Here is a 15843-nt window from a genome sequence, read left to right as displayed (position 1 = left end):
GCACAAGCAAAGGCATGCACACACACACACACACAAACACACACACACCCACACATACCCAGGCGATATCTTTTATAACACTTGATGTTCTCAGTATTAAAGTTTGAGCCACCAACAGGCTGTCTTAAAGTCTCTCTCTGCCTGTCTGCCTTGGAGCAGTTTTATTTATAATTCTTGTCACATCAAAGAACTCAGTGTTTCTTGCAGACTGTTTTCAGGGCTGAGCATTTTGGTTTTTGGCTACAGCCGGTTAACTTTTCTGAATCCGTGGTTCCAGGTGTGTGTTGAGAGGCTTTCTCCCAGCTCACGAAGTTCCCTGGTAAACCTTGGGGTCCTGCTGTAAATTTAGTCTTCAACACAGGACAGATTTCCAAGTTTGAAATTTCAAAAGGGAGAGAAGGAGCCGGCAGCACCATGCCCACTGCCTCCCCTCGACAGAAAGTGTTCCGACCCCAGTGCACCTGGGCGGCAGAACCCCATTGGGAATTTAGAACACAGAGTTGAAAAACTGGTTAATGGGTTAGGCATTTACAAAAGTGAAAACTCCTTTAACGCAAACTTAAATTGTTGCCTCTGCACAACACGGAAAACCAAGGGCCGCAGTGAAATGCCTACTCACATTTCTGGTTATTTCAAAATACATTTTCAAAATCTGCATCTGTCATACATACCTCTTCTTGTCCAGGGGCCTATATGACCACTTTCTTTTGGTTAAAGAAAACAAACTTCATATTCTTTTGAAATCAGGAATCACAGCAAAAGTTGCTCGCCAGAAACAAAATGAAAGCATTTTTTTTTTCCTCCTTCAGAACCTTTCTTTCACAGCAGTTAAATATTCTCTTTTCTTGAGGCGGGAGACATAGGTAAGATATTTTCTCACTTGCATAAAGGACATGTGTGGAGACTCAGACTGAAGTTGACATTAGATATAATTAGGAAAATTCAGCTATAGAGGAAATTTCACTCTGTGAAATCATATTTGACTTTTAAAATAAAAAGAGTATTTCAATCAATAAGAGCAGTGGCCCAAATCCAAGCACCTTGTAATTAGCCCCCTTCCCCAAAATTTCCATGTTCACTGTGTCCCTGATCTGAAGACAGCTAAGTTCTGTCCCAGTCCTTTAAAAAAAAAAAATCCGTAAAGTCTTGGGTTTTAAAACAGTTCCTGTGATCACTTGCAATTTAACAATGAGCCACTTAGTTCTACATGAGCTTCGCACCCCGTCTTACTGTAAAATCTTTAGTGGGTTTCTAACTTGCCTCAACTGTATAAACCAGAAGAGCTACTGATGTTCTCCTTTCAGCTGTGGAGAAGACAAATTTTCAACAGACTTGGTTGTCGTGTCAGCATTATTTTAAAATCTGGCGTACACAAATATAAACACTCGATGTTTTCTGAAGTTTAGAATCTCACAGCTAAGTTCTGCTTACATGTGCTGCAAAGAGAATACGTGATCATTACAGGAGTGGCTTTTTAAGACCCCAGTAAAGGATGAACAAGGTGTAAAGTGCTCCCAAGAAATAGAGATGTCTCATTATAAAAGGAAGGCAGCTTTTGGGGCCTTTTGGGGGAGGAAAATGTTTTCCAAACATTTGAATGTATTTTCATTTTCTTGGAAATTTGTACCTCCTACCAAAATCTGTAAAATCTCCAATTCTAAGACATCCTAAATTGCTGATAAAATGCTATGAGCATAATGGCTCTTTAGAAGAATATTAGTTTATGATGGTTCCATTTTAGAAATTGTAGAATTGAACAATTAAAATTAGCTCAGCGCCCGCTTCCCTTTGAAAGGTAATTTTAACTTAAATGTTTAAAAACTTGTGCCACGCCTTTTCTTATTCTGCATCTAAAGCTAAGAATCTAGCCATGACATTTTTCATCAGGAATAATCCCTTTATATTCAGTTCATACTTTTAAAATTTTTTGTTGTTATGTCTTTGGATTGAAAAATAATTAATTACAATTCATCATCTGAATCAAGGCGAAATCTTCATTCTACTATGCATGTATTACCTATAAAAATACACACATTTATGACCAAATACATTTATCACCGATTCCAAGTTGTTATGCTCCCCTTCTATTTTAAAGATAATAATGCCTTAAAGATGTTTTCGGGGTGGTTAGATGCTTTGATGTTGGTACGGGGTAGCTGAAAAAGAAAATGGTTGAGCTTCCAAAGTGCATTAAAGATGTTTGGGGAGTCTCTCTAAGCACAAATGATTGCACCCACCAGGGCTGGGAGTGGAGAGCCTCCTCACTGTCAGCTGCAGGCACATGTAAGCATGGTCTTTCTATTAAAAAGAAAGAGGAATGGAAAGAAGGTAGAGTGGGGAGATGAGCGTGCTGCCTCAGCGGAGATGGAGGCAGTGGTGGTTGTTGAGCAGTGTTCTGGGTCTGCTTTTGTCCTCAAACAGGCTCATGGTACGGCCAGGGTTTCATTACTGTTGGGGACAAACGAATGCCAAGTTTGACATAAAACAGAGAGAACCAAAGCAAAAGATTCTGAAAACGGCTTCATCACGCCTGGGAGGAAAGAATCTTTTCTATGGTCGCTCGCTTGCTTTTGGTCCTAACAGCTTGGAATTTCCTTGCACTGTTTATCTGTATAAGAATCAGTGCGTGTCTTTCCTTTCTCAATTTCCTTCATAATCAATACATATGTATATGTACATATATACAGTCAAGGGACAGGGGTGTTGCTAGGTTTTGTTTATAAATAATCCAGTCAGGAGGTCACCTCCCCAAGATAGAAGCACAAGTTCGTATGATACAGGCGTAGTAAAATGGGCTCTCAAACCTGCACTCCCAGACAAAGGCAAAAGAAAAAGAAAGAAAGAAAGAAATCCTAAGCCTGGATTGCCTTTTCACAGAGTACTCAAAGCTGGCTCGCAGCTCCTCTGAAGGGCACATTGTCAGCAATGATTGAAGTGGCATCTTACCCAGGAGCGGCTGCAGACCCGCACTGCCAGGGTTCCCGGGCCAGCTTTCTAAACACCATTATTCTTGGACATGCAAGTTGAACCGTCAGCACCCGAGTGAAAACCTGATTTCCCGCTCACACTCATCCTGCTTGTTTTAACTAGATTAAGTGCATCTGTTTACTAAGTCCACATAATGCCCTGGATACTGAAAATTTAACACCATTAAATGTGTCTTTGTGGAGAGAAGCGAATCGAAAGTACAGCCCCACGGCTTTCTGAGGCTAGACTGTAGGCCAGGGGCCGAGCAGAGAAAAAGCCAGGGCTCAAGAAAGGGCATAGCAGGAAGTTGCTGGCTGAATTCCCATCAGGCAGATCTTGGGAGAAATCAGGAAAAAATAACTATATAAGGCCAATATTATAAACATCCTGGTCCAGGGACAGGCTTCCTAGGACTTATTTTCAAACATCTGACCCCAGCCATGGCTGTGGTCCAGAGGGACACAAGGGTTCCTTACCACAAAATTGTCTAGCAAAAATGCTCATTAACAATTTAAAATTTTCAGGTTCCCTTTTTTTGATCATTTGAGCATAGTTTAATTTTTTTTCCTTTGGATAATATAGTTTGATAGCAATTAGACAAAAAAAAAAAAAGTTAGCCAAAGTGAATAATGCCCAATAGAATTACCTAAAGGCCATTATTTTCCCTAAATTAGGCAGAATTTGATTTCTGAATTTGCAACCAAATTACATACAAATCCTTGCCAAGTACAGGGAGAATTTTAGAAAGTGTGTGTTCCTGAATATTGCTCTGACTCACCCAATTTCTTGTGTTACCAAATAAAAATTGGAAAGGTGGGGGAGGGAGAAGACATTAAATTAGACATTAAATTAATTTATTACTCTGTGAAAGTGAAAAAAAAAAAAAAGGCCAGCTAATAAAAAGAAGGTTAGCAACCCAGCGTGATTACACCATGATTTCAGGTGAAAATTGCAAAGCTAATATCCAGGCATTTAGTCGTCATGTTCAGTAAGGACACACTTGTCAAATCTCTATTTGTGCTAGTGGGGCAAAACTTGTAAGTGGCATATAATGGAAGATAATCTCTTTTTCTCTGTGCCTTTAAAAAAAATTCAACGTTTTAATCCACCCATTTAATTACAGAACATATATCACATTACCTGTAATATTTATAATATTTAGAAATAGATTATAGTGTGGCATTTGGATGCAGTTTTTATTTTATTTTATTTTATTTTTTCCTCTCACAAGCACATCTCAAAGGTGGTGCAGCCATTTTAGAATTTGCACTTGAGAGCAATTTCACATGAAAATAAGCATCATAATATTTGCGTTCAGAATCCCCGTTTGGTCGTTCCCGAGTTTGCTCACTATTTTGGAGGAACCAGATTCGGCGTTAGAAGGTATGTAGAATGCCAGGATCTCTGTGGTCAGAAGCCCAGTCCTGGAGCTTCTGTTCTTCTGGAGCCTCAAAACTTGCTAGACCACAAAACATCCTTCCTGTTTTCTCACCCATACAACCAGGAGGGATGCTGGAGTGATGACACCTCATGGTTGAGGTTATCCTCCATGTCCTGCTGTGGCTGCAGTAGGAGGGGGCTTCCTGAGGATTTTTGTGGCCTTAGGAGACTGCCCAGCACAGGGTCACCCTGCCCCACTCTTCCTGATCGAGGCTGGGAATTTTGAGAGCAACAAGAATTATAAAGGACCAAACAGTGCCAGAAAAGATAGGTGTCACCCGCCCTGTGGCCGGGACTCGGTACAGCCACACTGGTAAAAAGCAGCGGGGCCCTTGCCCTTCTGGCCCTGGGAACTCAGCCCTGAGAGCTGGGTCCACAATGCACCTTCCCCCAAAAAGAGTGCGGCTCACTTGTTCGGGTTGTCTTTGGTTACTGGCAGTTGTAGAAAATGAAAGTTGATCCCCCCCTTCCCCAACTGTATGTTTTGGGGCTGCCTGCACTGATGTGGTGTGGCTCTAGCACTAGTCCATCCAGGCCAGGCTCATAGTGTTCTACAGAACTTCTAAAGCAGGTCACTGGCAGTTAAAGGCCCTGGCAGCTTTACCCAGTGTGTCCAGGTTCTTCCTCGTGGCAGTCCGGTACAACGTGGAATGAAGTTTCCTGGGAAGCGGGACACACGAGGAACTTTTGAATTTACCAATGGCATAAAAAATTATATTTTTTATTACAACGGGCAAGTTTCAATTGGTTGACAGGAATGGCGAGATATGACGTCAAAGGACACTGGTTAGAATGCCAAGGCCAGTGGGGGGGGGGGGGGAAGAGGGGAGAGACAGGCACAGAGATTGTGGGATGGGCCCTGGAGGCCTTGTTCTCCCTGGCCCTGGTCGTCAACTGGCTATCACACACCTCCAGAACCAGCCAGGTCCAAGTGGCTGTGATCCAGACATGTCTGGACAGGAGGACGGAATCCAAGTCTAGGGACCCTGTGTTCGCCTGTGTCTCTGAGAGCCTGAGGCCCAGGCCCGCCTCTGTTTGGAAAACGCTTGTGTGCGCCAGTGAAGCGATCTGGAAGACGCTGCGGCCTCCTTGGCATTCTAACCAGTAACCAGGCCCTGGAGCCCAGCCGTCCCATTCCCCCTTTTAGGGGCCCGGTGTGGCCTGGAGCCAGCAGTGTCGCCTTAGGGCTGAGAGCAAAGCCATGGCCTTGAACTACCCCTGCAGCTCCTGTGCCCCGGTCCTAGTAGCAGGAAGTTGTTTCCAGCGGGAAGGGGCCGAGCCTGGAGGTGGGCACCGGCTCTGGGTGCCTACTAAGCCTCCCCAGGCACCTTGCGCGCCCCCTTTGCATGCTCAGTTCTGTGCGTTACTCCCCACACCCACTTGCGAGGTTCAGTGTGCCCTCCCTGCCGTACCCCGCTGGGCACCGCGCCCCTTGCTCAGTTGGAGTGGCGGGGTCGCTCGTGCGCGCGCCCCTTCCTGTGGGAAGCCACGGCCACTATCCAGCCCACCATGCTGTCTCAGTACCCTATCTAGAGCTCGGCGACCCTGGCGGCTGTCCTCAGCGCGCACTGGGCTGCTGGCAGGCAGAGAGGACTGCGGTCGGCCGAGGGTCCCAATCCGCCCCGAGCGTGCGCGCGCGTCCGGGTGCTGCCCGCAATCATGGCAGCCGGCGCCTTGGAGCGCAGCCGCGGAGCGCGCCCCGGCAGCCGCCTCCGTGCCAAGGCGGCGCGGGCAGGGGACGCGCTCCTGCTCAGCCCTCCTCCTCGCTGCGTTGGTCCCGGGGCTCTACCGGTGGGTCTCCGCCGTGCGGTGCCCAGTGGAGTGGGCGCGCAAGGGCGACGGGCGGGGCCGCGGGGCGGGCGCGCGCAGGCGGGGAGCGCCCGGGGCGGCGTGCCCGCGGGGGCGCGCACGCGGAGCTGCGGGGCCAGGCGCGGGGCCGGGACGGCGAATCCGCAGCTCCCGCCGCCCGCCCAGCTCGAGCGCGCCCGTCTGGGTGGGGGCCGCCCGGGAGGGGCGACGCCCGGACGCACCGGCCCGCAGAGGGCACGGTGGCTTCCTTGGTATTCCGGGCGCGTTCGCAGCCCTGACCTCCCCGCGGAGCAGAGGTGCCCGGGTGCTTGGGCACGGCCGCTGCCACCCCCGGGCGGTCTCCCCAAGACGCAGGGCGCGCGGGCGCCTCGCTTCCCCCCGTCCCCTCCTCCCCGGTCCCCCGTGCCCCCTCCCCCGCCCCGATCCGGCGGCGAAGGGGTGGGCAGGGAAACGCGCTCTCTGGGACAGGTGCCAACTCCGAGACAAAAGACATAAAATAGGCGGCAACGGGGGAAGCGCGGCCAGCGCGCTCGGGCGGGGACCGCGGCGCCGCGGGGGCCGCATCCTCGGTGCGGGCCGGGGAAAGTTTGGGAAGTCGGTGCGGCCGCTCTGCAGCGGCGGGGGACGCGCGGCCCAGGCCGCCCTCCGAGCCAGCGCTCGTCCTCTCCGCGCCGCTGCTGAATAATTCATGGCGCGCCCGCCGGCCATTAGCATGCACCGGGCGCGCGGCGCGTCTGTGCCAAGCTGCCGCTGCATTCGGAGCCCGGGCAGCGCCAGACGAGTGGCCAGCAACGTCCCGGTGCCCTCCGGCTGCCCCCGGTGGCCCGCACTGTGGTCCCGCCTGCGCCCTGGGCCGTGGGTCCCGAGCCCGCCCGACGGCCAGGCTCTGAGCGTCCGGGCCCGCTGCGCCCGCCTGGCCGCTCCGGGATGCACGTGAACTTGGAGAAAGTCACGGGGCACGCCGGCCGGGTCCTCCGCGGCAGGGCGTGGGCGCACGCGGGCCGGCACGCTCTCGTTTGCGTCCGGGACAAAGGTCTCCAGTGGGGCCAGTCGTGGACGCGTGATTCGATCCTTCGGGCCACTCTTTTGCCTGGTGGGTCGTTGGATGCAAGACTGCCGAAGCCGGGAGAGCCCAAGCGGTGGGTTCCGGGCTTGGGGCCTCGCCGTGCGCTTGCCGGCGGTCGATCCGCCCTCCGAAGAGTTGCAGGAGCAGCTCCGCGCTGCCCCCGACTGTTCTGCGCGCCCAGGAGCTGGCGAGAGTCACCCCCGGACTCCAGCCAGCGGCCGAGGGCACGCCAGCGCCAGCGCAGCGCTAGCCGCGGCCGAGAGGTTGCCTGGCAGGGCGGTGGACCTGTGCACCGCGGGCTTGATCAAGGTTGGAGAGGTAAGAGCTTTTTTGCTTTTTTTCTTTTTACTTTAGCTACTTGGCATTTAAATATTTGATGGACAGATATTCTAAGAGAGACCCTTCTGCAGGGTCTGCCTTTCCCAGTCAGGGGACACAGCCGAGGTAGGTTGCTTTTGAACCTGAAGCCAGCCAGCTTGCAAAGAATGCCACGCTGTCCTGTATCCAGAACTTGGGATCTGTGAACCACAGCTTCTGATCGCAGGTGTGGGGGCTGCTAGCCACGTAGAAATTTTATCGAGAGTGTATAAAACATAGCCGGCATCTTAAACAATAGAAAAGAGAAAACATCTGGGGTGTGTGTGTGTGTGTGTGTGTGTAGGGGGAGGTGTTTAGAAATGTTATTTGGAAGCTAAAGCCCTTTCTTGAAAATTTGAGCTGTTTTACCAAACCCTTACTTGAAAAATATTATTCCATTCTGGATGGACATTTTCAGAGAGCTGGTTCAGGGTGAATGTTAAGGGTAGCAGCTGAGACCCAGGGTGCCGAGGAAGCTTCTAGTGGGGAACTCTTGCTCATGGGGCAGTTAGATAAAGCAAAGCAAAACAAAACACCCAGTTCATAACGTTTTGTAAAAAGTGCACCTTCTAGATGGCCCACACAGCCCGGCTAGCAGGCCTGAGGAGGTGTGTGGGGATCAAATAAAGGGGGTGAAAGAATTTGTCTTGGATGTCATTTTTAATAGAGTTTTTAGGTAACACTGAAATTAATTTCTTCAAAGTTGGATTTCAAAAGCCTAGGTGGTCTCTCCAGGCCAGCACTAGCTTCATTCTATCTGAGCACATAGGTTCCGGCTGTCTGGGAGATTGTGTCTCTACTTGTGTGTACGCCGCCTGGGTTAAAACTAAACTACAGCCGTGGGGATTAAGCCTGCCTGCGTATAGCTATGCTGCAGGTGTGAATACACTGCTCAGCCTGCCCCCACGTTTTAGATGTGGCCCAGATAGCCTTGTTGGGGGCATTCACCTCAAATCACACACAGCGGTGTGTGTGGGGGGAGCATCTGTTTCCATAACACCCCAGAGCCACACGCTGGCATTTGAGACCCCGTTTCTACGAATGTGGACGAGGCCGGAGAAGTACAGGCCTGCTCTGTGCTTACCTTCCTGTGGTGCCTGCTCTGGTTGATCCAGAATAAGAACTCCGAAGAGTAAGGAGGCTCTCTTTTTGGCAGAGCCTGAACAGTAACCAAAGTCCAACCTTGACCAGCTGTTTTATTTTATTTTTCTTATTATTTTTTATTTGTTAGACTGCTTTGTGCTGCTCACCACCCCTGTTTTGAGCTCTCATTTATTACTTAATCAGAGGTATTTAGCAAATGCAAAACCCTGGGTGAGAAATTTGGGAATGAACTCAGCTGTAGAAGTGCGTTGCAAGTATGTGGAAGGTGAGCCGGTTGGTTTAGCGTTGGCCATGATGGGGTCCTTAGCAGAAGCTTACACTCCATTGTAGCCTTGTCTGGAAAATGCTGGCAGTCCACACAAGACCCACGGCACAGGGCTGGAGGGTGGAGATTGTTTGGTAGTTAGTCAAGGCTCTTCATTATGCTTAGGACTAAAGCAGACCCCCCCCCCCCCAAACAAGTGGACATCTATACTTCTCTCCAGGCCATTGTGTGGAACACAAGGCAAACGGGAAAGGCCAGAGCATCCGAGGAGGTGGTTCTAGGACCTTGAAGCAAGGCCACTGTTTCGGCAAACATCAGGGTCCTGTGTATGCCCAGAGCATACCCTAGTACCCAGGAAATAACAGGACTAAGCATTTTTTTTTTTTCTGGGGAGGCTGCTCAGGACATCTTCCCATGCTCAAATAGCTTGTTTTGGCAACATTTATTGGGGGGGGGGCACACACATACACAAAAGAGGAGGCTCTGAAGAGGGAACAAATACTTCTTGATTTTTTTTTTCTCCCTGTTGGATTTAATACAAGGGACAGGTAGGCGGGCCTTGGTGGAATGGACTGCTGTTGTGGGCAGCCTACCGGCATGGATGCCTGATTTTCTATTAAATTAGGGCCAAGCCCAGGGTGGCCTCGCCAGAGCCTTACCATGCCTCACGCTATCCTGGGCAAGTGGCTTCCGGGGTACTGGCAGAGGGTGGATGGGCTAAGCACCAGGCCTATGTGCCAGTGAGGCCTACTGGTTCCTTCTGCCATGGCAACCCGCTTCAGGCTCTGTAGCAATGTGGCTTGCACCTCTGGCTGGCGACCTCTGTGTGAATCTGTCTACCTGGCTCCATCGAGTCCCCAGCAGGGCACAGCCTACCCCAGTCCAGCAGAGACAAGGTCCTGGAGGAGACAAGGCAGGAGGAGAGGGGTGTGGAGGACTTTGCCCGTCCAGATGGGCACCCTGCTGGATGGGTGCTCCCTTCTAATCAGAAGAACCTCTTACTGGCCTTGAAAGAGGAACATTGTGTAGGGAAGGGCTAGGCCTTCCAGGCCCGGCAAGAAACATCTTAAAACTGCCATGCCTTGTTTGCATTGCTATGGTTGGATTTTCAGGGTGCATTTGCATGTGTGGAGCGAAGCGGAATACTGATACAGAACTCAGGAGGCTGGAGTGCCCAAGCTCACATCAGGGCGTGGAGTTGGAGCATTCCACGTTCTAATTTGTCCTTGTCGCCGGCTCACCATGTGACCCAAGGCAAGTCCTATTGCCTCCTCAAGTCTGTACCCTGAGCATTCCAGAAAGGGATAGAGATGCCAATCTCAAAGGATACAGACAACACTATTTTCATAAGTTCTGGGAGCATCCAGTGGCTGTGCTGTGGTTGTTACTGTAAATGAAATCACTGTAATTATACATTTGTCACTTAATGCCTTGTGCATAGTATTAAATGTGATATATTATGTTATATTTTAGGTAACAGATCTTACTCCTCTGATTTATACAGAGAGGACACAGAAGTTGACTCCATAGCCCCTTAGAGTTGGCTGGCGGGAACTTGCAAAGCCAAAACTTTCCATGTCCCAGGGATTTGGTGTGAATGTGACTGTTCCATGCGTTGTGGGTCTAGGTACAGGAGATGAGACCGGGGTTCCCTTGGGGACTCATAATATGCCACCCCTTCACAGGGCAGGATGAGATCTTCCTGGAAAATGACTTCAGGGTGCTGGTCCAGGTCTGAACTTTGTACCCCGATGGTGGTCCAGAGGGGCCATGGCAACTTCCAGCATTCTTACTATAGATCCAGGAAGGAATCTGAGAGGAAAGTTTTGCCACTGTGGTGAGTGAAGTGCTCCTTGGCCTGATACGTTGACCAAATAGCTTGCTTTGGAGAGATTTTTCTCCTGGCTGTTTGTTCAGAAAGACCCAGCAAGATTGCTTTTTTCTCAAAGCACCTTGTTGGAACAAAAAGAAATCTTAAGGGTACTAGCCACACTTTCTGATGTTATAGGGATGATGAAAAAAAAAAAAAAAGCAACAATTGTCTTCAAGCAAAGACATTGAACCTTTTGTATGGGATATTTATTTTGAGGACTGACTAGTGTTCCATTGGCTGGGGCTGTTATTCCAGTATTGTAGGCTCTGGCCACATAGTTAGGGCAGAGGTTTACAGGAGGAAAACGAAAGTCCCCTGAGCTGTGGTTCTTGGGAAATTTCAGCATGCATGTTCATCTTTCTTTGTGGAGTGCTGTTTAAACTTTCACTAATTTATTTTCTCCGTCTGTGATTTCTTTTCCAAGGCCACCAGGGTACGTCTACAACCCTTAGAAAGGTGGCCAGGTTTTGGATTATGAGCCACATGAGGTTTCCCTTAGGCCAAGTATGGTCAGCCTAGCTGGGTTTCAGGATGGAAGCGCATAAAACAGACTGGAAGAGACAGAATTACTTTCCAGGGGCTTCATCAGACAGGTTTGTGGCTTTCCAGTGCCATCTCCTCTGCCTCACATCCTGTTCTCAGATGAACTTGGGAGTGGCCCGTAGGTTGTGTGAGTCTGCCTGGAGGGGAGAAGCCCACACTGGCCCTGCTTTACATTTCCGACTATAGAAAGTATTTTGGAACCCGTGATAAACTAACCCGGTACGTGGAACCACAAAGATTGTCTTCTGAACTGATTGAATGCCCTGGATTTATCCCTGAGGCCTCTATACCAAGGAGAGTATGTCCAGCCTACTCTCCAGAGACTGATCTGGCCCAAGCTGTGCCCGGTGGCTGCCACCTTAAAAGCCAGGCCAGCAGCAGAGGCTCACTCCGGAGTTTCAGAGTGTCATGGCTGGGGTTTGTATAGGGATTGCTGGAGAGGGCCAACATCATGCAATTCTGGGGATCCCAAGGGGGACCCTTAGTCAGAGGACACCTGCTACTTCAGGTGACCCTTAGTCAAGAGACTCCTGCCGAACCAGTGGAAGAAGACAGACAAGGGATAGGTCATGATTAGGGAACACCTACTCACCACACACACACACACACAAAATGTTCTAGTAAACTAAATATTTATCTTCTGAGTAAGGTTTCGTTTTTAAAATTGCTTTTGAATCTTTAATTTGTTTTGAATGCTGGGAGTTCTTAGCACCCCCACTAACATGCATCTCCAAAATGCCAAGCAGAGAGACTTCAGGATGTCCAGTTAAGGCTGTGAGTACAGGTGTGGATGCGCTGAAATCATGGGAAAGGATGAAATCTTGTGCCCTGGGAAGAAAACAAAACAAAACAAAATCCCAAACCCCAAAACATGGGTTACATTCACTTGCTTGAGGAAGCAGGCACAGAATGCAGTGCAGTCTTGCCGTCAGATTCTGGCGTTTTCTAGCTGGAGTCTGGAATCTGGAGTCTCAGGAATCTGGAGTTTCCTTATCATGAAGATGTGTGTGCACAGGTGTCCAGGATTCACTGTCCAGACAATGGTGGGGAGGGTTTGTGAGCAGCGATGGCCGTCAGGCTTGGGTAAGGATGAAGGTCAGGACTGTCAGCTATGGTTGTAAAGTGTACACACATGGCACGCAGAGTGAAAAGGCCCATGATGTATTTTTTGAGGCTGTCTAAGTTTTGCCTTCAGATTAGAGGAGAACGCTGCCGGGCTGGGTTTGTCTGTGAAACCTTCCTTACTACTGGGATTTCTGGCCAGAGGGGTACTCGGTAGAAATATCTTAAATTTAGAATCTCCTTTTGTATATTTAAGAAAGATATTTACAACCAAATTAGGCTTTTAAAAAAATAAGATTACATCTTAAATGATTATAAACTACACCAATGCCGCAGCCGCCTTCCCTGTCCCTTTGGGCAGTACAGCTGTGGCCAGTCTTCCTCTGGGTTTCACAGTACCCGGGCCTGACAAGGCTGGTTCTGACCTGGACAGAGAACTTAACAGTCTTCTCACGTCAACTGCCTTCCCATGTAGAGGAAAGCTGGTTGGCGGGGATTCTAGCTAGGCCTATGGCATGCAGTTGGGTCCGATGAGGATCCACTGCCCACCCCCCATGGTGCTCCACTGTCCCAAGGCCTCAATGGCCTGCTGTAGCTGTGGCGAAGCTGTCGTCTCCTATATGGCGAGCTGAGCATGGTGGTAATCACCTCTGATTGTAGTGATTGTGTGTGTGTGTGTGTGTGTGTGTGTGTGTATGATACCTCCCCTTATGGCTGTGTGATACAGGTTCTGCCTCTTTTCCCTTGTCTCAGCACGACCCCCAAATAGCCATTGGTCGGGTTTCAATGGCTTCTCTGCACTGTAGACTGACAGAACAGGGCCCATTTCACACAGCATAGGGACCCTTCTCCTCCCAGGGCCAGGCTCTTGGCAGCCATGCCAAGCCATTGCTGGCATGGATTCCCGGCGTTCTTGGTCGAGCGCATGGCATCGGAATGCTACCTGCTTTGTCTCTGGCGTCAGCTGGCAAGCAGTCACGTGGCCGTGTGCGTGAGAGCCCGAGCTAGAGACCAGAGACTCCTCCCGGGAAGCTTCCTCCTAGCTCACTCTACCCACCCTTTTCTTGGCCTTCGGCGTGAGTGCCTGAGCAGGCAGAAAGCAGTATAAAACAAACAGGCTGCCCAAGGAAGGCCAGGTCTACATGATTTGCCTGACAACGCTTTACCTGAATCGTTATGGGCAGAAAGGCCCTCAGTGTGTCCCACGTGATGAGGAGTTAGGCTCATGGGTAGTGGTTCCTCTAGACCATCCTCTGTGGCAGAGCTGGCCCCAGGGTGCCTAGGTGTCTGAGGAGAGATGGCACATCCCGCTCATGCACTGTTTCCCATACTCCAGACGCCTTGAGTACCTCTGACATCACATAAAGGCCCCAGAGTGACACTCTGAGAGGACTGCCAGGCCGATCTGGCACAGGCAGGCAGATTTGCCCCTCTCAGGCCCTTAGCCCCTCTGGCTGTTTCAGAAGGCTGGAGGATAGGAATGATCCCCAAAGCAGTGACAAGGAATGGCTTTAGTTATGCTGAAGAATCTGAGAGGAGAGAGTGCTGTCCTCCCTGACACTCCTTCTTGTTCTTGGCTGCTCGCTCACTCTGGGATCCTCTCTGCTCTCAGGGGTATTAGGTACCAAGCAAAATGCTCAGCATAAGGTGTATTTCTTTCTGCAGCCCGTCAGCTACCACAAGTGGGAGACATACTCTCTCTTCATTACACAGATGAGAAAACCGAGGCTAGACACTAGCTAAATTCAAACCCACAGTCCAGGCTCCTGGCTGGGCAGCTCTTAGTCTCCAAGATTAGGACGGGTCACTCTGAGAGCCCTGCTCAGGGAGTAGCTGGGGTGAGAGCTCTGTTCTCCAAAAGGAGAACAGCAGAGTGCCGGCCACCCCCTGCCGCTCTCTAGAACCCAGCATAGGAACAATGCGGCCTCTATCTGGAGCAGTTTGGACCGCCTGGACTCCAGGCCCCTCAGAACAGCTTGGCTAGCCAGGCAGTCGCAACATGGCGCCAGGGCCACCCTGCCCATTTACAGGGCTGGCTGTCGCCTGGGCTGGGGCTGGGCTGGGGCTGGGCTGGGGCTGGGCTGGTGCTCCAGGCGTCCTCAGGCTAGCTGCTGAGTGGTCAGGCACTGTGGCATCCTCCCTCCTCTCCCCGTCTTCCAGCCCCCGCCTCTTTTTGGTAGTGGGTTTGGGGACCCGGCCCACCCGCCTCTGCCACGTCTGCCATCCTCCAGGCACCCACGAGCATCTTTCGAAAATTCCCGGTGGGCGGGGCTGAGCTGTAGCGGCCGCCTCTGCCCCCCCTCCCTGGGAGCCAGTGCCAGATGAGAGAGAGCAGGAGACAAAAGTAGCATTTTCCTCGTCCTCCTAGGCTGGCAGCAGGGCCTTCCCCCAGCGCCACTTGCTCCTGGCAGTTCTAACCCCCGGGTGCCCCAGCGGCCAAGGCCCAGGCCAGGACCTACGGACTGATGGACGCCAGAGCCCAGGAGGCCCAAGAGCCTGTCTGACAGAGGCTGTCACCTGGGCACGGCCTGCTGGCTGGCAAGAGCCCTCTTCCCCAGCCAGGGCAGGGGACATCGTTTTCACTTCCTGGCTTTTGAGAAAGTGACCCTGTTCTCCAGTTCCTTGGTAAGTGACCTTCTCCCGTTCTCCCGCTGGGGACGAGCAGAGGGCCCTGCCATCTTGCGCTCCGTGCCTGTTACGTCTTCTTCCCTCTAATTGGCTTAACCCAAACCCCCAGTTCTATTTCAGAGCCCCCACCCCCACCCCCAATCCTGAGTGAAGCAGGCACTGCCAAAAACTGCAGGGAAGAAGCAGAAGCCAAGCCATTTATTTTTAAGATCCAAAGCTATGGCTTTCGAAATGATAATGAAAACACACATTCGGCATCTCCTAGTGGCTGCGTGTTCGGGTAGGAGCTGAACGAGGGCTGGAGGAGGCATCAGGCAGCAAGCTACCCTTCCTTGCCTTGTATTGCTTTGTTGTTGAAGGGGATCTTATTATTTCACTACCATTCTTTTTTTTAATTTTTAATCTTTGGCAGTGCCGGTTATAGCAGAGACGGGAAACCCAGAACCATCGTGCGGTCCCTCCAGCAAAGGGCACAGGCAGGGCCAGCCACACACGGGAGGGAGGACTTTTGGGTTCAGAAACAGAGGTCCTTTTATTCTGTCCTGCATCCCTAATGCCACCATTTCCACAGTTTAGGGATTTAGTTCTCTCTACCTTTCGTTTTATTTTTATTTATTTATTTTTAATTTTTAATTTTATTATTTTATTTTATTTTTTTAAGAAAAAAGCAAGAAAGCTTTTCTTGGCCGACAGCGTAGTGTGGGGAAAATCTGGGGTTATTTGACGGTC

At 50.5% G+C, this 15843-nt stretch overlaps 1 protein-coding gene across 9 annotated transcripts in view; it reads left to right on the top strand.

Moving 5' to 3' along the window:
- Positions 1 to 6832: 6832 nt before the first annotated feature.
- The window catches only part of LOC110545021 (uncharacterized), a 34775-nt gene continuing 25764 nt past the window's right edge, over positions 6833 to 15843 (top strand). For 6 of the 9 annotated variants that reach the window (XR_009593609.1, XR_009593607.1, XR_009593611.1 and 3 more), the window contains exon 1: positions 6833 to 7600. Coding sequence is in view for 1 of the 9 variants with exons in the window: in XM_060388886.1 (XP_060244869.1) it covers positions 7144 to 7600 (457 nt within the window). In the remaining 8 variants the exon portion in view is untranslated. Of the gene's footprint in view, positions 7601 to 9979; positions 15112 to 15843 lie in introns of those variants that run through there. The other 3 variants (XR_009593606.1, XR_009593613.1, XR_009593612.1) reach the window with 3 other exon arrangements.

The sequence above is a fragment of the Meriones unguiculatus genome, chromosome 8, assembly GCF_030254825.1.
Source record: "Meriones unguiculatus strain TT.TT164.6M chromosome 8, Bangor_MerUng_6.1, whole genome shotgun sequence".
Taxonomy (NCBI): domain Eukaryota; kingdom Metazoa; phylum Chordata; class Mammalia; order Rodentia; family Muridae; genus Meriones; species Meriones unguiculatus.
The sequence above is the reverse complement of the archived record's forward strand: the minus strand, read 5'-3'. Positions and strand labels throughout refer to the sequence as shown.